Source organism: Jatropha curcas, chromosome 6, assembly GCF_041381405.1.
Source record: "Jatropha curcas cultivar XTBG-Jc1 chromosome 6, XTBG_Jcur_1.0, whole genome shotgun sequence".
NCBI classification, from domain to species: domain Eukaryota; kingdom Viridiplantae; phylum Streptophyta; class Magnoliopsida; order Malpighiales; family Euphorbiaceae; genus Jatropha; species Jatropha curcas.
The window spans coordinates 25,823,548-25,850,929 of NC_143156.1; the positions used below are offsets into that span (position 1 = coordinate 25,823,548).

The 27,382-nt window shown below is 31.0% G+C and overlaps 4 protein-coding genes and 1 long non-coding RNA gene across 5 annotated transcripts; 2 read left to right on the forward strand and 3 right to left on the reverse strand.

The window, feature by feature from the left end:
• Window positions 1–145: 145 nt before the first annotated feature.
• Window positions 146–2,698, reverse strand: LOC105650920 (uncharacterized protein At4g26485). Its single transcript, XM_089722419.1, has 3 exons — window positions 2,296–2,698; window positions 1,590–1,788; window positions 146–709 (listed from the first exon to the last, which is right to left on the reverse strand). The coding sequence occupies exons 1-3, from the start codon at window positions 2,543–2,545 to the stop codon at window positions 382–384; spliced, it is 777 nt and encodes a 258-aa protein (XP_089578545.1). The 5' UTR covers window positions 2,546–2,698; the 3' UTR covers window positions 146–381.
• An 8,794-nt stretch (window positions 2,699–11,492) lies between these two features.
• LOC105650921 (phenylalanine ammonia-lyase G2B) lies at window positions 11,493–15,024 on the forward strand. Its single transcript, XM_012237889.4, has 2 exons — window positions 11,493–12,009; window positions 13,052–15,024. Exons 1-2 carry the CDS (start codon window positions 11,621–11,623, stop codon window positions 14,799–14,801), a joined length of 2,139 nt encoding a protein of 712 aa, XP_012093279.1. The 5' UTR covers window positions 11,493–11,620; the 3' UTR covers window positions 14,802–15,024.
• Window positions 15,025–17,049: 2,025 nt separating this feature from the next.
• Window positions 17,050–17,526, reverse strand: LOC149495809 (uncharacterized). The gene has a single exon (XM_089723259.1). The coding sequence runs from the start codon at window positions 17,524–17,526 to the stop codon at window positions 17,050–17,052; it is 477 nt and encodes a 158-aa protein (XP_089579385.1).
• A 9-nt stretch (window positions 17,527–17,535) lies between these two features.
• Window positions 17,536–21,331, reverse strand: LOC119370066 (uncharacterized). The gene is made up of 4 exons (XR_016321402.1): window positions 21,100–21,331; window positions 20,266–20,340; window positions 19,951–20,088; window positions 17,536–17,789 (listed from the first exon to the last, which is right to left on the reverse strand). It is a non-coding gene; the product is annotated as an uncharacterized LOC119370066 (long non-coding RNA).
• Window positions 21,332–23,034: 1,703 nt separating this feature from the next.
• LOC105650922 (adenosine kinase 2) lies at window positions 23,035–27,111 on the forward strand. The gene is made up of 12 exons (XM_012237890.4): window positions 23,035–23,244; window positions 23,704–23,757; window positions 23,982–24,028; window positions 24,113–24,144; window positions 24,258–24,359; window positions 24,438–24,505; window positions 25,287–25,363; window positions 25,467–25,564; window positions 25,644–25,714; window positions 25,787–25,853; window positions 25,950–26,133; window positions 26,732–27,111. Exons 1-12 carry the CDS (start codon window positions 23,162–23,164, stop codon window positions 26,872–26,874), a joined length of 1,026 nt encoding a protein of 341 aa, XP_012093280.1. The 5' UTR covers window positions 23,035–23,161; the 3' UTR covers window positions 26,875–27,111.
• Window positions 27,112–27,382: the final 271 nt, after the last annotated feature.

A 27,382-nucleotide genomic window follows, 5' to 3' on the forward strand; every position in this document is an offset into this window, starting at 1 on the left:
GCTCCCTAGGTCATTCCCCACCTTGGTCTGGACAAGAACTTATGTCCCCGACTCCTCAGTGGCAATGGGGAGAGGAAGGGCTTAGCTCTGCCCACTCAATTTTCATAACATCGAATTTACTTGCACCGTTGGCAATTCAGCATAATTTGACTAAAAGCCATAAATCCAGGTTGACTATAGACCTTTTAGCTAAGCAGTTTCCAAATGCAGATCCTTGCGGACCCCAAAGGTTTCAGCAAAAGTGCACAATAGTTACAACCTTAAACTATGTGATGCAATTTTTAACATTCATATTTCAGGATGCAAGTAACTATAGAAAAGGTAGCTTTATAAACATATTAAGGCACCAGTTGCATAATAGGCACTTCCAATGAAGAATTTCTACTTGAGTTCTGGCACTTCCGACTTGCTATGTTGCTGGAATTTCGGCAAGCATTTGAGCTTGAACTTGTAAGTACTGCAATCGCCGAGTGGAAAGGGGGCATCGGATAGGTTCCCATGAGCTCTCTTGTTGTTATACCCTGGATAATCATTCTTGTTGAAGGGAACAGTGTTGTGCATAACAAGGCCCATCTTCTCTGCTTTCTTAACTAAATCCCATTTGTCGTAAGGATCACCTTCCTTGTGTGTTACATGAATCTCTCCATTATCCCCCTTCAAAAGCACTTTGGAATTGGATAGAAAACCCTTTATCAATCCCTTGTTCAACCTATTTCAATACCACCAAAAATGCTTCCATTAATGATTCTAGTTACCAAAAATTCCAAAAAAAGCATTCATCTCTTCAGACATGCATAAATACACTTAAAATAGATGGATAAATACATAGTATCAATAACAAAAATTATGAATATTAGGTCCTAATTACAAGAAATGGGAAGTCCTCTGTTAGGAAAATGTACTTAAGATGTGGATATCCATGTTTTTATTCTTTTGCTTTCAAAGAAGTAAGCAAATGTTATGATGCATTCGCAATACTATGCAATTTGATATTTATATTTACAAACTCAAAGGCATTTTAATGAAAAACAAAAAATTATGAAAAGTTTTGTTGAGGAAATCCCCTCACTTTCTGGCATTGATGGAAAGAGAAATGACTTGAAATCCCTTTTCCACTAATTTCCTCTGCTATTATATATATATTCTTTTGGTTCATTGAACAAGCTACTACATAAAAGGGTAGCTTTATGTAGCTCTCCCACTCCCATCAATCCCTTTAATTTCATTCCTCTTGAAATTCAAACATAAGGCCTTCTGATACCGATTATACTATAGGAACATATATCAATCTCAACTTGTAATTGAGAAATCATTTTCCAATACATCATCTTACAGATCGACTTAAGTACAACAAAAAGGCATGGTGCCAAGTCGCCACCATTAAGCCATAACAAGCAAGCAGTAGAAATGAAAGGAAACAACCAAGCCTTAGTCTCAAACTAGTTGAGGTGGGCTAATGAATCTTCTGTTTCAAATATTCACTCTAATTAAATTAATATCAATGCACATTATGGATCAGTCAAACAGACATTCTGAATCCTTTGATTAAAGGAAAGAGAATACAAGAGAGGAAAAAAAAAATACTTAACTGAATTTGGCAATAGCTACCCTCATGGTAGAGGAAACCAACATGAGGGAAATTGTACACAATTCTATCAAATCTCTGAGTCCTCAAGAAGAAGTGTTGGCTCATTTCCTTTGCATCAACTCCGTATAATACCAAACATCCCCTCTCTTCTAGTTCCCTCACATTTGCCACTCCATTACTGTACTTCTTCTCTATGTTCTCTGTGTCACATAAATTAATCGATCAAATTTCAAATCTTTTCACAAAAAAAATAGAAGCCCATTAATAAAGTCAAATAAGAAAATAAAAACATAAAAGTGGGCATATAAAAATCCCAAAAAAAAAAAAAAAAAAAAAAAAAACCCATCACCATGGATCTGTAAATGTTCTGTGTGTCATAAGTAAATCAATTAATCAAATTTCAAAACTTTTATCCAAAAACCAAGAACCCATTAATATATTCAAATAAAGAAAATAAAAAAAAGTACCATGCGATCATGCAAATAATCCAAAAAAAAGAACCCACTAATATGCATTTTCTACTCCATTTCTGTACTTCTTCTCTATGTTCTCTGTCTCATACATAATTAATTCATTGATTGAAAAAAATTCTATATCTCTTCAGTTTTCACAAAAAGAATGAAACCCATTAACAAATTAAAATAAACAAATGCAAGTGGGTTTTTGAATAATAACAAAAAATTTAAAGAAAAGTACATAGGAGTAACCTTCAGTATCAATAGTAGTGGCAACCATATTGCTAGCGGAACCAAAAGCCCTAGCCAACGAAAGAGAGAAGGAGAAGTCTCCTTCTCCGACCAACAACATCCTGTGCCTTGACGAGTAGTGTCCTCTCGATTTCTCTGGTTGTTCTTCTTCTTTATCTTCGTCATAATCTGTGTCTTCATCATCATCGTCATTATATGTGACTTCTTCTTCTAATAATATTTTTTTATATGATTCTTTTGCCTCAACCATTGGGCTTGACTATTATGAGATCACAGTGAGAACCCTCTACTCTCTGTCTCTATCTCTTTTGCTTTTTTTTTTTTGGCAGAGGCTATTTAATCTTTCTTTTTTAAAGTCCTGAAGCTGCTTTATTCGAAAGAAAAAATTCTGAAGCTGCTCCAATGAAAACGGAGAAAAGTGGGAAAGTTTTTAGGGAGTTGGTCGCAATAATAACTCTAAAGTCTTGTTTGTTTGTAACAAATAAAATGAAAATGTATAGTGGAAATGGTTTTTATATGAAATTAAATTATAAATAAATTTTCATATTAAAAGAAAATTATGTGGCTTAGATATGAAAATCAATTAAACTAATTTCAATATAATCAATAGGTGCCGAAATGAGCGGTTTGATTGTATTAAAATGGTATTTCTATTATTATAATGTTCAATGGTGACAAAATATGAAATTTCTCTTTAATATTTGATGAAATACTATTAGTATAAAACAACTGACAGCTTAACACATGAAATTGAGAGTTTTATCCTCATAAATAAAATAAACACCTACTAAAAATATTCATTAAAAGTGTTTTGCTATGGAGGAATATATCAGAGATGGAAGTAGAACGAGTATTTTAAGGCATCTACTTAGCTCTGATCTGTTTAATGAAAATACTAATAATTATAAGTAGATTTGAAATGGTTACATATATATCGAGAAATTATTATTCATAATGGATACAAATAGGTACAAATATGACATTTGGTTACTCATTGCCTATTATTGGCGATATCAAACGGAATTAGTCACGAGTATCATAGATACCCTACTACTATTAGTACATATGTATTTAAATAAGTTTAAAATTTTAAACATATATATATATATATAAATAGTACTTTAAACATATTTGAGATGTATAATAATAGTAAAATTTTTAATTGAATTTAGATACATAGCACTTAAAATTCTAAATGATTACAAGTACGAATAGTTTGAAATTTATGTATATCCACCCACTTTTATCCATTTAAAAGTGGATCATTGTCAATTAAAGCCCTAATTGCAATTAAGATGCGATTGCAGCAGAAAATCATAATTGAGGTAAAATTGGCGTAAAAAATAAAATAGGATGAAATTGTAAAACAATGCAAAATTCAGGATATTTTAATAAGAAAAATTATGATTTTATGTATGTTTTTTTTATCATATATACAACATTGCTCTTATACTTCAAATTTACATAATTCTATCCCTTATCTTTTATTCCCATTACACAGTTATATCTTTCTATCAAGTTTTTACATTTTTTTAACAAAATTTATTATTTTATATTTATATTTTGTCAAAATTAATTAATCTATCCATATATCTATTAACTATTTTGTCACTGTATTTTAACAAATTATCAGATATGTCCTTGCAATTAAGGATAAAAAATTAACATAAAAGCATAACAGTATACCGGAGACAAAAGATATAGATAAAAACTATATATTTTTAAGAATTTAAGGTTAAAGCATATGTATTTTTATAAAATATAACAATAAAATAATAATTTTTTCTAGTTTAATATGTTAGGCAATGTCATTTTTATCTTCACCGGGCCGACTTAAACTAATTGTGTTCATTAGAAATAAAAAACAGGCCCAAAATATAGAATTCCAACAATGATATCCAAATACCCAGTCGAGCTCATATTCCAATTCAACAGAAAACTCCTGATTTCCATTCACTTCCTATTGATTGAAAGGGGAAGTGATTAATCCACTTGCTAAAATATTAATATATGTTTTTTCTATTTGAAACAATTATACAAACCTTAAATTCCAAAATCATATTATTAACCCACATAATTAAAAAATCATATTACATGTAATTTAATTTCGATTATAAATTATACGAACTTAAATTTAATTTATAAATTTTTAATAGATGAGTTAGAAATCAGTTGATATCAATGAAAAATCAAATTACCATTTTAGTACTCATCTTCCAGTCATTGGTTAACTCAAAAGACATCCATTTTTTGCTTAAACACTAACAATCAACGAACTACTATGTAATTAAATTCAAAGATTCATCCCTTAGAGTTTAAGTAACCAAAAATGTCCTTATATTATCTTTTATTTCATTATATTTCTTTAATTTCTTCCTAAGTTTCAAACAAAATTTATTATCTTGAAAGTCTGTTGAACACTTAAAACAGATTTCAAACTTTTGACTGTTGAAGTTGAAACCTTAAATTATTATTACTTTATATAAGTGATTAATTTTAGAATTTTTATGTAAAGATATATTAATATATTGATTTATATTTCCATCGTGTATTTTTTTTTTTTTTATAATCAGAGGTATAGTTTTCGTTGGGCCGTTGAGGGTAAAAATTTTTAACTCTTCCAGCAAATTATGTATCTTGAAAATCGAATCTGTAATCTCACCCTTACGGAAGTTGAAATTATTTACTATTCCATCCAACACCTTATTGGTTATTTTCGCTATATATTTTAATTCCGTATAATGAAATATAATCTCTTTTTTTTCCAAATAAAAGAAAAAAAAAAACTGTTGAGCGTTGAAGCGTAGGTTTCATCCGTGCTAATTGCATTGTTGGTGTCGGCACATGGCAAAACCCAACTTTTCGATCTAATTCAATTAATTAATTAAAAAATCTGATTTTGTGGAGTCTTTGGTCCATGTGATGCGTTATTGGGAATTTTTTATATATCAGAAAGCTGATCTTTCAAAATTTATATCACTTATAAATAAATATATTTTGCAAATTAAACTCATTTTTTTATAATTGTCATGATTTAAAAATGAATATATTGTGTTATTAATTTGTATTTAGCGAAAGAAGAAAATAAATTAAGGAAAAATTTTCCAAAACTCATTTTAATGATATATTTTATGATTGCAATAGGCTATTTTGCCTTTATAATTTTTTGAAAAAGAAAAACCTTTTGAAAATAACGAGGATGGAAGAATCTTATCTAATAAATCATAAAATTGTTAAAAAAAAAAAAAAAGCACTATAAACCCTTTAATGAGATAGAATGCCAAATTAAAAAAGAAAAGAGAGAAAATCTCCATTCAAATTTAATAAACATCAACATCTTTGTAATTATTTTTTTCCTGCTGTTTAATGAAGTTGGGCACCTTACAATAATTATGTTGGGCACTTGACTTATTTGTATTATTTGACTTATTACAACATTGTCTCCATTTGTAGTATTTGATGCAAAACAAGAAGTTAGGCTCATCAATTACGTACTAGGTCACAATACAACCAAGGAAATCGGTGAAATTGACAATCCACATTACTTGATTGATAAGACTTTCTTTAATGCTTTTTTTTTTTTTTTTCCAAAATTCCTTTGAAAAACAAAGGATATAAATATAGGATGTGTATATGAATCGACGTGTTTGTATATTTTTATATAAAAAATTTAATTATAAACCATTTATATATAAAGAATAAAAAAATTTAATTCAGTTTAACCGATTCAATCAAGTTAATGTAATAATAGACTTATGTCACTGGCAGTAAACGTGTTCCACTAGATAGCAAATTACATTTCTAATCAACTCTCTTCTCTCTCATTGAAACAAAATTTCTAAATCGGAGTACACCATTATCGTCGATACACTCAACTTCGTTTCAATTTGCTGTCGGTTTTATGTTATTACCGTTACTTACCATCTGTTTGGCTTTCGAGAAACTTTAGCAAATACAACAAAATGGCACAAGCACTGGCAATGCCCGTGGCACCCTCACTTTCAGTTATATGCAACAGTCGGCGGAGTAATTATCTATCTGCCTTTGTCTCACTCTCGATCACAAGCCCTTTGTCATAATGCAAACCCATAAAGCTTTGTGTTTAACAGTTGAGTTTAGACATAATTTGGTGTGCATTTTCTGCGATTATTTGGTGCGAGGCTTTTGCTTTTGAAGGTACTGATGGTTGAGAATTCTAGGATTCAAAAAATATAATTGAGTTTTGCCCTTTTGTCTTTATTGGAATTAGTTGGATGCAAGCAATGATTCATTTCTTTTTTACGACGATGGTGATACGATGCATTTCAGTTTAATTAATAACTTGGATTAAGCTTACTATGGACGAAAGGAGTGTGTGAGTTCAGCAACAATTGAGAAAATTGATTCAATTTCAAATTAAGTGTAATTTTAACTAAATTTTAAATTCAGGGTATTAGGAAAACAAAGTTACATTTATAGTAAAATTAAAACGACCAAGAAAGTTTGGAGTTTTTTTTATGGTTTGGCCTTATTTAAATTAGATATGATAACTATCTCCATAAATTATTAGATAAAATATTGTTTAGTCCCTGAGGTTTAACTTAATTCACTAATTCATTTCTTTATTTTGATAAACCTAATAAGTAGTTCTTGAATTTGGTTCCATCCTGCAATTTAGTCCTTTGTCAAAAAAAAGCAACTATATTTTACCGTTAAATGTTATTGAAAATCCAAAAATACCCTCCCATCACTGTTATGCTTTACAGCCTCACACATCATCACTTTCCATTTGAATTTCAATTTCCAATAACCATAACACTTCAAATCTTCAAGTTTTTATTCGTATTTTCTGGGTGGTTTTGTGCTAAAATAGCAAATCAAAATAGTCAGTAGCAGATGAATAGACCAAACAATAACAACACGTTATAAATAAAAGGGGAAAACGAAAAATCTTTGATTGTTTGAAGAGCAATTCAAGAACTTCAAGAAAAGCAAAACTCAAGAATTAGAAATCTGGATTTCCAGAGAAATCAAGGCCACCAACAAAATCCTACGGTAAGTTGTACACAAAATCCATCAAGATCAAGTCTTCAACATGTGAAATCTAGATTTAAGGAACCCATTTAAGGTCATAGAGATAGAACCAGTAACATAAATATCTTTTTTAAAATCAACAATAAAAATCCTCAATTTCTTCCAAAACAAACAGCAAAACTAAAAGATTATACTGCAAAGGGTCTTAGAGATACACCTGTAATACTCGTGTTCATCATGGACAAACAAACTGATAAAAGTTTCCATCTCCAGTAGCAATTAACATTTATCACTTGCCCGGTGACCACCACCGGTAATTAGCCACTGTTGGCAACCCCTATTGGTCATTGAAAACCATTACAGTTCATGAAGTTTATTTTTAAAATATAAAATTTCTATAATTTTAAATATTTTTATAATTATATAAAACAAATATTAAAATATTTTTTAATTAATTTTTAATATTGTAACTCAACAATAGAACAGGACCTCTTGATCTCGAGACTTTTACCTTAACCACTAGATTCGAGCTTCATTCCTATTAATTTTATTTTAAAGAAAAAATTTTATTCCAACTTTTTTGTTTTTTAGACAATTCCAACTTAAACAACTCAATACAACTGAAAAGGAAAAAACCTTATTCGATAAGAGAAAGAAATTATTTTAAATTCTTATTTTAGAATTACGGAGGAATTCAAATTTTGAATTTATTGTCGAGCGCACTTATATATATATATATATATATATATATATATATATATATATTGGTACGCAGTTATGAGTTTTGACTGGCAAGGCCCAAGTAACTTGAACATTAGGTCAATAATTGACCCTCCCAATGTGATTTATGATACATGTATCCAAGTTCCCACGTGTGAAACCATATATGTATCTAGTGAAATAGTATAATAGATTGAAGTATCAAGCCTACCAACCATCCATTATTTCACATTAGCTTGACAAATTTTGTTCCATCTTGCACACTAAAAACTAATAGTTTTTTTTTTTTTTTTTTCCATTGGCTTCACCTACCCTCTAAAATTGTGGTTGGTGGTAAGCAAGACTTGCCCTAAACAAGCCAACAACTCCTAATATTTCTTTGAGTTAAATATATATTTGGATAACATATAAATATATATTACACAAAATCTTTAATTAATTGGATAAACATGTATTTGAAGGAAAGAAAACCTTATAGATATTTCAAAGCTTGATTAGTCAATAATATGATTTTAAAAGATGGTTTAGTCAATAATTTTAATATAATAATTGCGATCCAGTCATGTTTAAACTTTTAATTAAGTTATATTTATGATTAAATGAAGCAAATAAATATTCTGGATGAGGAAAAAAATTTAAGGAATTAACACTTAAGAGCTAGTATTATTAATATTATTAATTTTATGAGATATTGTGTCCATTTATTAAATTATTATATAATTAGTAATGGAATTATGCATGACAAGTTTATTTCAAAAGGAAAAAAAATATATAGCTTGGTTAGTTTAGTCTTTTAAATATTATTTCTTTTTCCTATTTTGAAAGGAAAAAAAAAAATTGGTTTTCATATAAAGAAATAATATTTTAAAAGTTCAGAGTTTGTCTTTTATACCAAAAAAAAAAAAATTATTTGTAATTATCTTTTTCCTTTTTGTTATGTGAAGACAAATTCAAGGTATTTGTTAAGTATTTTAACATTTTTATATATTATATTTTTAATTTATGCTTTTTTCTTTGAAATAAAATCTAAATTTATGTAAAATAATTATTGAAAAAAAAAAAGAGACAATAATACAAAAATTTACCTCTAAGTTCAAGCATCAAATTAATGTGGGAAGGTTAAAAAACCTATATAAGATGTTTGATTCAGACATGATAAATTTAGTTGCTTTGGAATAGACAGGAGAACGTAATATATGATTCTTGCGGGTTATACATATATTATCAACATTATTATTGTCAAAATCAAAATAAGACATTAATCCTAAAAATATTTCCATAATTACTTCATTTCCAACAAAAGTCCATTGGATAGGCTACCAAAAAGTGAAAAAGAGTAAAATAATAAATCAAACAAAAACAAATATATTTTTTTAACATTAAGAAGTTAAATTTATTTTAACCATCTGGTATCCGATGCTCACTAGCTCGATCAATCTGAATTTGCATTGAGCAAGGGAACAAAACACTTTCTTCCGAATATTTAAAAAGATTTTATATCCAAGGTTCGAATTTGAAACTTTAGTTGAAGGAGAAGAGATATACTATCCCATCTCACTTTTAGAAGTGGAGAAATTGAATTGAATATAAATTTATAAATAAATCTTGGAAGCTCTTATTAATTAAAATTTTTCTTTATTGCCATTTTTAATTCTCAATCTTGTTGTATCTATGAATAAAAAAAATACTTTGATAAGAATAAATAAATGAACATAAAGAGCAATTAATTAATGAATATATAATAAAAAAAAATATTTTATTGGCATAAATTAAACATCAACAAGTTGAAGAATATAAAAATAAGTGAATAAGAGGAAGGTGACGGAAAAAATATTTGGAAGGTGGGCAGAAAAGAGACCTAAAAGACAACATCTCACCAACCACAATCACAATGGGGTTGGTAGGTATTCCACTAGCCACTATTTCATAATAAAAAAAACATGTTTTTGAAATTTTCTTGAGAACTCATAATATTTAATTAATTTCTTGACTCAAATGAGATGTTAATTAGCATTTTATAAATATTTTTAATATATTAATCCCTTAATTAATTATTACCATGCAAGTTAAACCTATATATCCCAATATCAACTTTGTTAAGGATACAAGAAAGCTAGATGGTGACTATATGTAATGTCGATCCATTAAAATGAATATATGAAGCATTTAATTAGATAATAAATACTATTTAAATTTTTTTGTTTGCTTTTTCTTGGATAAGGTAGTGTATCCTAATATTAAGTTTATTTGTTTTACTAATTCTTATAAAGAAAAGGTCTCACATCTTAAAAAGGGAAACAACTTTCTTTTTTTTTTTTTTTAATCTAAGCAATAAAAATTGAGCTTTAAAAGCAATTAATGAAGTATAGAACAAATTTATTTATCAACTCAATCAAAAATTGAAATTAATAATTTTTTATTAAATCAAGAAATAATATTAAGTAATTATCTAATAGTTACATATTTTATTTTCTCAATTGGTCAATTATCGTGATGGTTGATTTCCTTATTGTAATTATTAGATTATTTCTTTTATTTGGTACTTAATTTGAATGCTACCAATGTTTAAATGATTTTTTTTTTCTATTTGTTATTTAATTAACTTTTTTCTTTTGTTGAGCTACACTTGGTAATTTAGATTTGTATTTCAAAAGCATTCAATCAATAATTAGTTTGTATTTAATATCATCCTATATATTCACAATAATAAAATTAAAAAAGTGTTTCAAATTTAATTTTATCAATCAACTGGTATAGTCTGATTAGTTTTTTTTATTTATCTAGAAAATGAGATGTCTCAAACTCGAGATCTACCGATATAAAATAGTTTCACCAATTTGATAATTAATTGGTCAATCTGAAATTGACTATGCAAATGATCCAAATGACCACAATGGCAAAATGCCAAACTATGTAATAACTAATAAGAAGTATGCAATATAAAAGTTGCAATTTGATTTTTAATTGTCCGAAGAAGCATAAAAGGAACTAAATATTAAACATTAAAGGGTTAAAATGAAATTATTTTGAAAGAGGGACAAATATGCATATTTTTAAAAACCGATACTTTTTAATTTTTTTAAAAATAATTGAATCATCTTGACTATAATAATACAATATTTAAATGGAAATATATAGTTTTTATTCTCTTGTAAATAAATTTAATGTTTAATATTTTCAAAAGAAAGAAAAATAAAAATTTTGGTTAGTAAATTAATATGACGCACTGATTATGTGCCTCCTCTCACCAACCTCGACATGAGCACCTCTCTCATTCTCAAGCATACCCCATCTAAGAGCATGCCGTTCACCATATTTTCGCCACGTGTGATTATCCTACCCGTCCATTCTGATTAAGATCCAACGGCCTTGTACACTTTTCAACTAACACATCGGCTTACCCACCCAACACTCAATAACCCCTTTCAGGCGCATCTAATCTATTTAAAGCAGCCAATTTAGTTGATCGGACTCAGGAATTTTGGGCCACCTGAAATTTCCTTAAGCATAAATATAACATTAACAAAAAAAAAAAAAATCCCTCCATTTTCTCGCACTTTCCCAGAAAACAACAAGATCAAACAAACACAATATGGAATTCTGCCAGCAAACGCCTAATAATGGCAATGGTTCGCCAGGTTTTAACGTGAGTGACCCATTGAACTGGGGCGCAGTGGCGGAGTCATTAAAAGGAAGCCATCTTGACGAGGTCAAGCGCATGATTAATGAGTACAGAAAGCCAGTGGTTAAGTTAGGGGGTGAGACCCTGACCATAGCCCAAGTGACCGCAATCGCGAACCGCGACGCCGGTGTTAAGGTCGAGTTATCAGAGGCGGCTAGAGCCGGAGTTAAGGCAAGTAGTGATTGGGTTATGGATAGCATGAATAAGGGTACAGATAGTTATGGTGTAACCACAGGCTTTGGTGCAACATCTCATAGAAGAACCAAACAAGGAGGTGCCCTGCAAAGGGAGCTCATAAGGTAAATAGTTTAGTTATCTTTTAACTAGCTAGTTAGTAATTCAAGGAAAAAAAAAAAATTTACTTCATTAAATGGAGGGTAGGTCATAGGTGGCTTAATAGGGGACCTGCTTCCTATTCCATTATTAAGTGGGAGACTTACATATTTGATAAAACAAGAATTATTATCTATCAATACTATTTAATTTGGACTCAAAAATTTTAATTAATATTTACTTATATCTTACAAGTTCCAACCACCTAAATAGTTGGAACTTGGAACCAACATAGATACATGTGGCTATTGTTATTTTTTTTAATTGTAAGGAGAGGAAATATTTCATAATAATAATAATACTAATAATAATAATAATAATAGAAAGTTTTGGTATAATAGTGGTCCATGAAACCCTCGAAGGCAATAGTTGGCCTTGTAGGTTTAAGGGGGCCCTTGTAGTTATACTGTCCAAATATTGCACTAAAAAAGTCAATTGTATAGATTTATAGATAGAGAAGACACTAGACCAGTGCATATAGAATTCATTTCCTAGTGGTTTAAGCAACTAGGTCTAGACAAAACAATTAACATTAGAAACCAAAAAATGTAGTAGACGACAAAGATCTGTTAAGTGTTAAGTTTGCATTCAAAAATTGTGTTTATGTCCTTGTAAATGAAAATAACATTTGTGTAATCACAAAATTAGTCTCTATTAATCTTGTCCAAATAGACAAGTTCTTGATAGATTCACATGATATGTTTCTTAATCTGAACTTTGGCATCACATCACATCCAAGATCCAAATATCATTGGTTTAATAATAGAATCTTGTTAGTGCCTAAGGGTGATGTGATTTGTTCAAATTTTCTTGAGTAATGGAATCTTGGTCAAACTCCCATTTCATGTGCTCATGATTTCAAAGTCCTATACTTGTGTGTTCATATTCTTGGACACTTATCATTGAATCAATAATTAAAAATAACTTGTATTGCAAATAATTTTGCCTTTTTTTGTTTGGGGTTTTAAATAATTGTTCGTGTGATTCTTGAAATTTTATTGAAAACAGGTTCTTGAATGCTGGAATCTTTGGAAATGGAACCGAAACTTGCCATATATTGCCTCATTCAGCAACAAGAGCAGCAATGTTAGTGAGAATCAACACATTACTGCAAGGTTATTCTGGCATAAGATTTGAGATCTTAGAGGCAATTACCAAATTCATCAATCACAACATCACTCCATGTTTGCCTCTAAGAGGCACAATCACTGCCTCCGGTGACCTTGTCCCATTGTCCTACATTGCTGGGCTTTTAATAGGCCGGCCCAATTCCAAGTCGGTCGGGCCCAACGGAGAATCGCTAGACCCAAGTGAGGCATTTGAGCTTGCTGGAATAGATAGTGGATTTTTTGAATTGCAACCTAAAGAAGGTCTAGCTTTAGTAAATGGGACTGCGGTTGGTTCAGGTTTAGCATCAATGGTACTCTTTGAAGCTAATGTGTTGGCAATTTTAGCAGAAGTACTCTCAGGAATTTTTGCTGAAGTTATGCAAGGAAAACCTGAGTTTACAGATCATTTGACACATAAATTGAAGCATCATCCAGGTCAAATTGAAGCAGCAGCAATAATGGAACATATATTGGATGGCAGCGCATATGTGAAAGCCGCAAAGAAGTTACATGAACTTGATCCATTGCAAAAGCCTAAACAAGACCGATACGCGCTAAGAACATCTCCTCAATGGTTAGGACCTCAAATAGAAGTCATAAGAGCTGCAACAAAAATGATAGAGCGCGAAATAAATTCTGTTAATGATAATCCATTGATTGATGTTTCAAGGAGTAAGGCCCTTCATGGAGGAAATTTTCAAGGGACACCAATTGGTGTATCAATGGATAACACCAGATTAGCTATTGCTTCAATTGGTAAACTCATGTTTGCTCAATTTAGTGAGCTTGTTAATGATTTTTACAACAATGGTTTGCCTTCAAATCTCACTGGTGGAAGTAATCCAAGCCTGGATTATGGATTCAAAGGCGCTGAAATTGCCATGGCATCTTATTGCTCTGAGCTTCAATATCTAGCTAATCCTGTCACTAATCATGTTCAAAGCGCGGAGCAACATAATCAAGATGTTAACTCTTTAGGGTTAATCTCTTCAAGGAAAACAGCCGAAGCTATTGATATATTGAAGCTTATGAGCACCACTTTCTTAGTTGCACTATGCCAAGCTGTTGATTTAAGGCATTTGGAAGAGAACTTGAAAAATGTGGCAAAAAATACAATAGGTCAAGTTGCAAAGAAAGTGCTGACCATGGGACTCAATGGAGAACTTCATCCTTCAAGATTTTGCGAAAAGGATTTGCTTAAAGTTGTGGATAGGGAGCATATTTTTGCTTATATTGATGATCCTTGCAGTGCAACATATCCTTTAATGCAGAGACTAAGGCAAGTTCTCGTTGACCATGCTTTAAAGAATGGTGAGAAAGAGAAAAACTCAGCTACTTCAATTTTTCAAAAGATTGAAATTTTTGAAGAGGAACTCAAAACCCTTTTGCCTAAAGAGGTGGAAAGTGCAAGAATTGATTTTGATAATGGAGTTTCTGCTATTCCCAATAAGATTAAGGAATGCAGGTCATATCCATTGTACAAATTTGTGAGGGAAGATTTGAGTACTGGTTTGCTTACCGGAGAAAAAGTCCGATCGCCTGGAGAAGATTTTGATAAGGTTTTTGAAGCTATATGTGCAGGCAAGTTGATTGATCCATTGCTTGAATGCTTAAAGGAGTGGAATGGAGCTCCTCTTCCTATAAGCTAAGAAATATTTCAATTGTGATGAATTTTCTTCTTTTTGCTTTTGTTTTATATACATAAAAGTCTATATGTGCTATGTTAATTCGTAAGTTAAAACTTGTAATATCAAACTTGTACGTGCTTATTATATGTTTGTTAATTTTGTTCAATCCATCAAAGAATCTTAAATTCTTTGTACCATGAAAGTTTCATAACAACAAAATAATGCAATCAAGATTATTAATTAAGTGTTCTTTACAATTTTTGTCGTTTTTGTCAATTTTCTCTGCAAGCAATTTAATAAATGGAGATAATAAAATTCTAATATTGAATAAATCATATTTAGGTTGGGAGTTCAGAAATGTTAGTCTTAAATAACTTAAAAATATGATATAAAAATATAATGTATTGCTTCCACATTAGAAAATAAAGGAAAAATTTGAACTTTAATAAAATATAATGTAATATAATTAAATTATTTAACAATAGAAATGCATTTAATTACCTAACCAAACAAAGCCTAAAATTTGAATCCCTAGCATCTGTATCCTGTTTCTAATTTCCTAATGCTTTGTTTGGGATAGAGATGAAGGAACATAAGAGAAGAATAAAAAATGGGATGAAAGAAAAGAAATGGGATTAAGGAAAATTAATTTCGTAGCTCGTCAGTGCAACAGTTTCTCTCCAAAATGGAGAGAATCCAAATTGGTGGGACACAGGAAAATAACTCTTATTTTCCTTCCACCACAATTTTCTTGTATTCCAAACAATAGAATTTGACTTTTCTTCCAAATTTCACCTCTCTATTTTCTTTCCTCCAAAAAATTACGAGTTACAAACAGAGATTTTGCTACAATACAGAATAATAGATTTCTGTATTAGTAGAGAAATGCTGAACAATTTACACGTGTAAAGAAAACCTACTATTAATACCGAAAGTTATCATTCTTTATAGTAATTTTACCCTTAAAAGAATTTTTGTTTGTTGTGATTTGTTGATGGAGGCGACTAGTTATAAATGTGGGCCTTTTTGGTTTCTCAATAACTATATGGGCTATGAAATTCAGGTTAGCAATTGAATTGGGTAAGGTCGATTTGATACAATGGGCCGGAGAGAGGTTGATATTTCTTTTTTTTTTTTTTTTTTTTTTTTATAATTTTGCAAATGATTCAAAGTAGTATATTACAAATATTATAGTATGTATTTACTAATTTTAAATATTTTATAATTTATATATATTTTATAATTAATTAATTTATTTTGTTGAAAGTTACAAAAGGTGAAGCCTTTTCCTTTTGTTATTGACTATATATATATAATTTTAATTTCCTTTAATTACTAGCAATATCCTAATGCGATGCACGGTTATAGAAAATCTAAAAAAAATTAAAAGAAAATAATATAATGTATATAATTTGTTGATAGATTCTTGAGTAAAAATTTTTTATATTATACTATTAAAATATATTAATAAAGATAGATGAATATTAAAAAATGCTGTCATAATTTTTAATAATGAGAATTAAAATTAGTAGATAAACATATATTGAAAATTGTAGAATTTATAAAGATAAATAAAAAATGAAATAAAGGAGAATTAATTAGTTTGATTTATTTTATAATTAATATAAAAAAAAACTCCGAACATCTTTAAAATCTATAAATTAAGTAATTAATTTTAAATATGATAAGTTCCACCATATTTAATATAATTTAATTCAAAAAATAAATAATTATTCAATTTATTTTTAAATTAAAGTTAATATAAAACAATAATCATACTATAATTAAATTAAATAATTTATTTATATCATTAAAAGCTATATAAGTTACGTACTTAATATGTTGTTAATTTTTTAACCTTAAATTAATTAATTATACTTCATATAATTTAATTCAATCAATAAAAAAAATATAAATTCAATTTATTTTTAAATAAATATAAAGACAAATAATTAAGGCACATGTTATTACTATATAATTTAAATAAATATAAAGCCAAACAATTATAAAAATTACATATATCACTTATTTTGAATCCTAAATATAAATAATATGAATACTAGAATTAAGGAAAAATCAGCTAAATAGTAAAATATGGAAAATAAAAAATCTAACTAAATAAGTAAATACGAAAATAAGAAAATACTAACTATTAGGAAAATACATCTATTTTTTTTTTTAGAAGGTAGTACTAGAAATTTCATTAACCAGAATCAACTAATACAGTATTTAAACTGGAATCGGAAGGTACAAGACCTCACTTCCTAGATCAGTCACAGAACAGGCATTTGTTGTAAGCAGGTGTCCAAATACTATTCGCTGATCTTCTAGCAAAAGAAACAGAACATGCATCTACTTCATTTAACAACACCTTACAATCAGAAACCACTTGACTAAAATAAGAAGAGTCCCCTTGTCTTTTATTCATAGCCTGGAAAAGAACAACAGAGTCTGTCTCAAAAATAACATGATGAAAGTCCTTGCCTTTAACCCAGCTTAGCGCTTCTCTGAAAGAAAGTGCTTCTGCCACTCGTGGGTCGTGACCACCATGAAGCGCTAACTGACAAGCGTTAACCACTGTGCCCAGATTATCACGCACGATCCAGCTCGCACCTGTAACAGGAGAAGAAGCCTGAAGAGCTGCATCTGAGTTACACTTAAGAAATCCATGTGGAGGACGAACCCATGTCCCTGTTGAAGTAGGAACTGTAGTATGTAATCTGGTTTGACCTTGCTGCCAAGACATAAACCTATTAGAAGCAGCTCCAAGCAAAACGTGAGCAGGTTGACCTGCTCCCGTCCAGACAACACTATTTCTGTTCCGCCAGATGACCCACAGCAAGGTTTGCAGATCACCAGAATCATGCACAGAGAAAACATGTAAGAGCTAGCTTTCCATATCCACAGGTTGCTGCAGGTCAAACAGTTCAAGAGCAGCAGCTAATTCCCTCCTCCAACATTCCCTAGCAAAGTTGCAATCAAGGAACAGGTGTAGAACCGATTTGTGGGCTTGGTTGCAAACAGAACAACCGCCATCAATATCAAGGCCACGACGAATTAACAGAACTCTTACCGGAATACAATTAAAAGCTTAAAGAATACTTGAAAGACAAATATATATATATAATATGTGCTTTTTGTGTGTTTATAATATAATATTGATGATAACTGTTAAAGATATTCTTTCAAAAAAGTCTATTTAATCTCATCACTTGTATAAAAACCTTGTGATTTATTATAACTTATAAACCCATATAATTTTTACATTTAAATTTTGAGATCAATTAGATTTCTAATATTTTAAATCAGAATTCATTTCTTCGATTTATAATAATAACTAAAAACTTGCAGTCAGATTACGAAATTGAGTTAGGGTTGGAGTATAGCTCAATAACTTTAGAAAAAAAAAAAAAAACACCTAATGTGTTTTCTTTTTTGGCCCGACTAATCTGGATTCACGCCGGGTATATCTAGGTTTGAACTCGAGACTTTTAGTTAAGGAAAAAAAGATCTTTGTCATCTCATATCACTTGTTGAAATAAAAAATTAATCTATTTATACCTTAATAATGTGATTGTTTAAATGCAATCAGCAAATTCACTCACTGCATTTTTTCAAACCTCAAATATAACCACATGAAAAGTTAATTAATTAACACTACTTGACATTCAGTAAAATGAAGATATTTTTGTGTTAATTTGTTAATCCATCATTTTTAATCATCTAAAACATAAAATCTGAACGCTTGAATTAGAAGTATCAAAATAATTAATATATTCTACTTAAATGGAGTAATTGTTAGATGTACTCATGAGTAGGTTATAAGTCATGAGGAAGTCAAGTTTTTTTTTTTTTTTTTTTTTTTAAATTTTTAAATTTTTTTTTTATTTTTTTTTTGAGAATCATGAGGAAGTTAAGTTTTAATCAAATGATGAAGCACAATATAAGGTATCTCTCACTCTCTACTTATAACTTCAACTTATTTGAGATTTGAATTTACGTTTTTTTTTTTTTAATATGGAGATTTGAAGCCAATTTTGCTTTGAGGTTTCCTTGAAATTACATAACATTACCTTAAACTAACATATATAAGGCTTAAAAATATTATTATTTTTCTTCAAATACAACTCATTAAAGTGCAATTCTAATTGCCAATCAGGTGGTGATCTAGTTGGTCTTTTCACTTATGTGAAGAGTCACTACAAAAAAAATGGCATTTTGCGACCGACAAATCGGTCGCAAAATGCCAAAAAATCGGTCGCTAAATTCAATTAGCGACCGATCTGCGACCCAAACACTGCGGTCGCAAATATTCTTGTCGCAAAATATTGTGCGACCGATTTTTTCCGTCGGTCGCAAATTTGCGACCGATTTTTCGGTCGCAAAATTAAAAAATCGGTCGCAAAATTTGGTCGTGTTTTCATGTGGAAATGCTGTCGCAAATTAGTTGCAGAAAAAGTCTGTCGCAAATCGGTCGCAAATTGTTGTATTTTGTCTTTAATTTGACATTCCGCAGTTTACCATTCCTAGCTTTATTTTTCCCTATTTTGTTTGTCATTTTAGAAGACTTATCTTCTTTTCCAACTTTATGCTTTTCACTATTATGAAAGCATTAATATATATTTATAGAACTGAGGATGGAGGAAATACTTGAATGGCTTTGCTATTTTTGAGACTTGTCAGATTATGTAGGAATAATTAATGAGGAATAGTTAGATGCAGATTATTGCTCTGTATAACAAATAATTAATGATTTGTTATACAGAGCAATAATCTGCATCTAACTATTCCTCATTAATTATTCCTACATAATCTGACAAGTCTCAAAAATAGCAAAGCTATTCAAGTATTTCCTCCATCCTCAGTTCTGTGATTATATATTATTAATGCTTTCATAATAGTGAAAAGCATAAAGTTGGAAAAGAAGATAAGTCTTCTAAAATGACAAACAAAATAGGGAAAAAGAAAGCAGGAAAGTAATAGGAATGGTAAACTGAGGGATGTCAAATTAAAGACAAAATACAAAAATTTGGAACTGGGTTAAGTAACTGTGTTACGACTAGTGACGGTACATTAATAACAGATAGACTAACCAGGCATTACTGGACATTAATTCAAAACATGTGAATCGAAATAATAAAATTCCATCAAAGTAACACAGTAATAAAACCTGATAATGTGGCAGCAATCACTTGTTCTGCTTAGCAGCAACAATCCTCTAGACAGTTGAAACACCATCTACAAATTTCGTCCGAAAGAGGACATTGGCATTGTTGAACATGCCTTCTTTCAGTGAAACCACAATAAACTACAAGATAATTCAAAAGAGACAAGTGTAAGACAAAATATCCTAGCATATTATGCTTGAAAGCAAATTAAACATTGGGTGCCATCCCCAAGCAATAACCAAAATTCACTTTAACTCCACATTTGCTGCTAAATTATTCCCTTTGCCACTAAGTGCATCAAAAGAAAATTATTTGACCTGGGAATGTGGAAAGTGAGCTTTGATCATTCTCCCTATGTTCTGTGTGTGGCATAAATCAAGAGCTGCATCAACCTGTCAAACGGCTCAACATTAAATCACTGGCAAATACATTCATGACAAAATTTTACTCCAAATTATGAAACCACTAGACACTAGAACCAAAAGTAGAGTTCATTTGAAGTAGTTTCAGTATAAAAAAAATGGAAAAGCTTGGTATCAGCTTTTGCAAGATCCCAAATAATAAATGAAAAATCAACTAAACTATACCTCGTCCAAAATTAGAGAAAGGGCAAGCAGAGATCTTTAGCCTCCGCTTAGCTCTGACAAGGACTGTTTCCAATGGCAAATACACATAAAATCGCAAAACTTACCAAAAATAATATTTGCACAATCGTTCCTAATCGCAATTAATAGTTTTGTGTATTTGACAAATGCATGCTAGTAGATTAATTGCCAGAATTGTCAATCACAATCGCTTAAGGTAACAATAATACTAATAATAATAATAACAACAACAATAACAATAACAATAACAATAATACTAATACTAATAATAATAATAATAATAATAATAATAACAATAATAACAACAACAATAATACTAATAATTATAATAATAATAAGAACAGTAATAATAATAAAAATAATAATAATTTTGACTCCCCTAAAAAAATTCTAATCGCAACTCAACCATATACAAAATAAATTAATCGCAACCATATACAAAATTCTAACAACAATATACAAAATCAACCATAAATTAATATAATAAAAAACAAATAAATTCGAAAAAAAAAATTTTCGAAAAATTAATCGCAAAATAAAACTAACCTCAGATTGTTTCGAAACAGAGTGACCGGAGTGCAAAGGGAGCGAGGCTGGCGGCGTCAAGCGGGCTAGAACGGTGTCAGGAAGGGCCGGAGCGGCGCTGCGGACGGAGGAGAGGAGAGGAGAAGGAGAAGAGAGAAAGAAGAAGAAAGAAAAAAGAGAGGGCGCGGCGTTTAAAGCCCTAACTTTTGCGACCGAAACATCGGTCGCAAATTTTATAACTATCGGTCGCAATTTTTAATGAGCCGACGTCGTTAGACTAGGGACGATATTTGCGATCGATTTGAGACTAAATAAATCGGTCGCAAAAAATCAGTCGCAATTTAGTCTCCAATCGGTCTCAGAACTTTGCCCCATTTTTTACGCGCGAAATTTTGCGACAGAAAACCTCTTAGTCGCATATCGATCGCAAAATCGGTCGCACATCCGTAGTACACAGGTCGGAAATCATTAACCATTCTCGCGGGAATTTTCAGCGCCAAAATTTGCGACCGATGGCTTATAAGTCGCAAATCGGTCGCAAAACTGCTACCGATTTAGGTCGGTTGCAAAAATCGGTCGCAATTGAGTGTTTTTTTTGTAGTGAGTGGGATGTCTCGAGTTCGAGTCCTTTTGATCACAATTATGGTATAGCCTGCAGTGTTATTTCGGTCCTTAAAACCCTCTAATGAATTAAAAAAATTGCAAAATTCTAATTCTATTATCAATTTAAAAAATATTAAATATTGTGCATTATGGATAGTAAAGATCAAACAATACAATAACTCATTCTTAAAATTAATATTCTTAAATTCTCAAAAAAAAAAAAAAAAAAAGTATTCGCAATTTGTGTATTAAACATGATATTTCATTAACTTTGATATCTTCCACTTGAAAACAAACTTCGAATAAATTTTCATATGATATAAATAGAACACCTTACAATTCAACTACTAGATCAACCCATTGTGAAATTGACAGTAACTAGGTGTAAAAAATGGAAAAAATGAGAACTTCATGCTATGATTCCGCTAAATCTAAGTTAATTGAAGAAATAAGAAATTACTACCTCATACTTCAAGGAGTCTTTTAGTCTATGTTGTTCTCAACACAAATTCTTGACCACATCTGCTGCTGAGCTCAGCTATGCATGTTCGTCTATTACGTATAAGCCAACAAAAGAGATAGTTTCAGTTTGAGCAAGATACATAGATAGAGCAGTTGAGAAAGGAGATGCATTGAACAATAAATTTAAACCCATGAGAGAAAACAAGACAACACATTTTTTTTTTTGGAGAAAGAATGGGCATGAGAGAGAGAGAGAGAGAGAGAAAGAGCGAGAAGTTTCACAATTTTTAAGGCTCATGTGGCGCTAAAAACCTATATAATAGTTGATTTGTCACCTTCAAGTCAACTTTTCAACATCTATTTATCCAAAATCAATTGAAAGTAACTTTACCTTATAAATTGAATTTGAAAGACGATAGCATCTATATCACAATTTAAGCAACTCAGAGTGAATTTAAGCCTATTTTTCCTTAAATAATCCTATTATTTGAGCTTGTTGTCCATCCATCCACGGGCCAATGCACATTTGACGACATTATTTCCAAACGGCAAGTACAGCCCTCTTCGTTTAGCATGTGATATTTTTTAAAAGATTGCCTTCCAAATTAAGGGATTTATAGTAGTTGATATTCAATCAATAACCTAAATTGAGATAAGGCAACTTAATTAAACTTTTTTTTTGTGACTTTGAGGCACTAAATTAGATATTTACCCACAAAATTACTACCATATCATAAATATAAAATTCCACCACCAACCCCAAGTCCCCAACCATAGCTCAAAACTCAAAAGTAAAAGTTAATTTAATCAAACCAAACCGAAAGCGACATCGGGGTTGGTGCACCTATAACGACACGGCCATACCTTTCCAATAGCTGCACTCGCACTCGCACACTCTCCAAGTCTATAAAATCCGAACCTATTTCCTCTCCCGAGACCTCGCAGCCATTGCTAAAGTAACTCTCGTACTCAAAACTCTCCTTAAACTCGTAAAAACAACAGAGAAAAGCTTGATCAAATGGCTTTTGAAGGAATCCTCTTGGGCATGGGCAATCCACTCCTAGACATTTCTGCTCATGTTGACGAAGCGTTCGTAAACAAGTAAGTCTCTGTTTGTTTCTAAATGAAATGCAAGAATATGAAAGAAATTGTTACTGTTATTCAATTTTTATTCATGTTCTAACTCTAGATCTATATTCTGATACTATTTATTTGATATTGATTAGTGCTCTTTTGATGTTGATTGTTTGACTACTATATGCTGCTTGGCAAAATGAAAATGAGATAGATCTGAGCATTTTTCTATGTAGATTTGGTTGCGATATCAGATCTGTAGCTTGCGAGATGAATTATAGTTTCTTTTTTTATTTTTTTTATTTTTATTTTTATTTTTTTTTTTGTTTTTGAGATTCAAACTACTATTCATGATTGCACGAGCAGATTCAGAAATGATATGTTTGATTGCTATTACTAGATTTGCTTTACTAAGTTAAATGTTTTTGTAGTTTTTCTTTTTGAAGTATTTTCTAACTTTGATTATTTGACTTAATTCTCTAACAGATACGATGTCAAGCCAAACAATGCTATTCTTGCCGAAGATAAGCACTTGCCAATGTATGTTACTTTTCTCATAGACTTTATTGACTTTTTTGCTTCGTTAGCTTATTGATGGCTTTAATGTCTCACAGTTACATCTCTTTATTAGGAAGTGATGTCCATTCTGTTTGTTTCGCTCTGCATATGATCTTTGCATTCTGTATTAGGTCAAATTTTGAATTTTTATTAGGAATTTAAATATACCCATGTTTAAATGATTACATTTTGTTGGTACCCTGAAGGTATGAAGAATTGGCTAGCAATCCTAATGTAGAATACACTGCTGGAGGTAAAATTAGAATCTCATTGATCTGAAGGTTTAATAATGTAATATAGAAGATTTTTGCTGAGAGTCTTGTCATTTTACTTATAGGTGCTACTCAAAATACAATAAGAGTTGCTCAGGTTTGATTCTGTTATCATGTGCAGGATTGATTTTTTTTTTTTTTTTTTTTACTCATGCTCAAGTGATGAAACACAGTACTTTATTCACTTCTGATCTTTTCTGTCTCTTGCAGTGGATGCTCCAAATTCCTGGTGCAACAGGTTATATAGGTTGCATTGGGAAGGATAAGTTTGGAGAGGAGATGACAAAAAACTGCAGGCAATCCGGTGTCAATGTAAACTGCTTTGCATCTTTTATTTCCATATTTGGGAATGTCTTTCTTGTCTAGGATTTAATTAGAATGCATGATCAGGTTCACTATTATGTGGATGAGACTGCTCCAACAGGGACATGCGCTGTTTGTGTTCTTGGTGGTGAGAGGTTAGTTTTACATTGTTAAGCTCATTTTGCAATTTGCATTTGAAAATCTCATGCATCAGTTGGCCATTTTTTCACATCCAGGAACCTTTTCTTGTTATCATGACATTTGTCCTGTTCTCTGTGAGCTATAACTTCAGACTGTGTTGATTTTTCATAACAAGTTAGAGGTGTAGTTATTTGACTAAAAATCTTACTGAGAGAAAATATTATTTATTGATTATCCTTTCTGAATAATTGATTTTCCTTTCTGGGGGTGCAGAAGCTAGTATCTGTTCAGCAAGTCATATGTAGGGTTTCATTAGGTTGTGAATCTCTTTTCCTATCAGCTTTTATTAATCAAGATTGATCAGGATTTTCAATTGTCCATTGAGCTCTTTTGGTCCTTACATCACCTGAAGTACAAATCTACCAGTTCATGTGAATAACGAGTTGCTTCATTAAGTCAATCGGGTTTCCCACCTTTTGTCCTTGTCTATTAGATCAATGTGGTCAACTTGTACAACTATGCCCCCTCTAGCTGTTCCGTATGCAGCCAAAGTGACATTGTTAAAATTTATGATGATTCTAGTTATTAAAAACAGAGGTGGATGCCAGTTGGAGGTGGCAAATCTTTGCCTAGTCTTGCGTTTGAGAGTGTACAAAAGGCAGTGACCTTTAAGTTTAAGTTTAAGATTATTAGTAATGTTGGATGAAAGGAGACCTACATATTGAGATCAATGCATTATCATCTGATTATTTATTTGCTTTTTTTCACTGGGGTAAAAATTGAATTTTCTTGCAGATCACTGATTGCTAATTTGTCAGCTGCAAATTGTTATAAATCTGAGCATTTGAAGAGACCAGAAAACTGGGCACTGGGTACTTCTATCAGTTCTTCTTTGCTTCTTTTTCCTTCAGCTTTTTGGTTAGGCGTTGGTTATGCTTCCTGCTGGTCTAACCTGAATAAAAACTATTTTAACAGTTGAGAAAGCAAAATATTTCTACATTGCTGGTTTTTTCCTTACCGTCTCTCCTGAATCCATTCAACTTGTTGCTGAACACGCTGCTGCTCACAACAAGGTAAATGTTGTGTATTATTTATCTTTCAATTCTATGGCCTTCTTTTGGAAGTCTCAGTGGTTTTATCATGCACTTGCAGATCTTTTGCATGAATCTTTCTGCTCCATTCATCTGTGAGTTCTTCAGGGATGCACAGGAGAAAGCTCTACCGTAAGCTTCTGTGTTTAGCTTTGTTTATATCATATCGTTCTAGTCTTGTACTCATGTGCCTTTTATTTACAGGTATATGGACTATGTCTTTGGGAATGAGACTGAAGCCAGAACCTTTGCTAAGGTTCATGGATGGGAGGTAATGTTTCTGTGTTTGCTTTGAGTAATCTGAGAACTCCTTGCCATCGTTACACCGTGGAATTACCTCACTGGATTGATTGTCTTTGTTTATCAGACTGAGAATGTTGAGGAGATTGCTGTAAAGATCTCTCAGTGGCCCAAAGCATCAGGGACACACAAGAGAATTACTGTTATCACTCAAGGTGCCGATCCTGTTGTCGTTGCTGAGGATGGGAAGGTGAAAACATTTCCTGTAATCTTGTTACCTAAGGAGAAGCTGGTTGACACCAATGGTGCAGGTATGTGCTTCTTGTTCCATCTTTAAGCCTTTCCAGTCTTAAAAGAAGGAAATCTTTGAAATGCATCCTTGATCAAATTTGAACAAATTTAAAGTTACTTACCATTGTGTGTTAGCTGGTTGCTGCTTAATATTTGATTGCTCAGGACAGCTATTTATTTATATGGATACTTAGATCATTAGTTGAACTTTTATTTTAGGGTAAGCTTGGTGCATTCATGAATTGGTAATGGAATGCAATTTTTGGGATAAGATTTTGTTGTTTTTTGTTTGGGTCATAAGCAGTCCAAAATTTTCTTTATACTTTCATATTGGACAATTTGAGCTTTTCTCAAAATGGTATCAATTTATAATTGTAATTCTTAACAGTTAATATAACCAAAATTCTATTTCTTTCTTTCTTTCCTTTTGTAAAATAAACTTGGAGAATGATATTTAGGACTAAAACTAAGAGACATCCATTTCAGTTATTTGAACTTAAACTTGTATGCTAAACAGGAGCAAAAAGGTGAAAATTGGTTTAGAGTGCCTCCTTTTGTAGTTAGTCGTGATCCAGTTTCCCTTCACAAACAAATCATGTCAACTTCTCTACTTTGCAGGGGACGCATTTGTCGGTGGATTTCTGTCACAGCTTGTGCAAGAGAAGCCTATTGAAGAGTGCGTTAGAGCCGGTTGCTATGCATCAAATGTTATTATCCAGAGGTCAGGCTGCACATATCCAGAGAAGCCTGATTTCAGTTAGGCTCACATGTATTAAATACGTATTCCCATTTGTGATATTTATGGTCCGATTGTTAAAGTTTTATTCGCGGCAGCCAAACATTATTTGCTCCTGAACCCATATGATTTGGTAGAGGAGAACGTTTTGTTTCTTTTCAATATTGTATTCTATGTTTTAGGACATCCTTGTTCGCTGCATAAATGAGGAATATATATCTTGGCGGGGTTATCAACGAAAACAAATTTCCATTCGGTACTACCCGGTGAACGGCTTGTTTGTTGGATTAGTATGATTAATTCTGTCTAGTGCAGTTTTAATTCTATTAAGTGAAATCCAGTCATTTAGGCGTTTCGTGGTGACCTTTACTTGTGATTTTCAATTATAATAAAACAGTCAGTATTTTAGTGTGTAAAAATTAAGTTTACTAATATTCGTGGAGCAAATATTATTAAATCCAAATTAGATATTTTTACTTGGACAAAATTACCCTCTTTCACAGGTGAAAGAAGCTCTTTCCTGTCTAAGAACT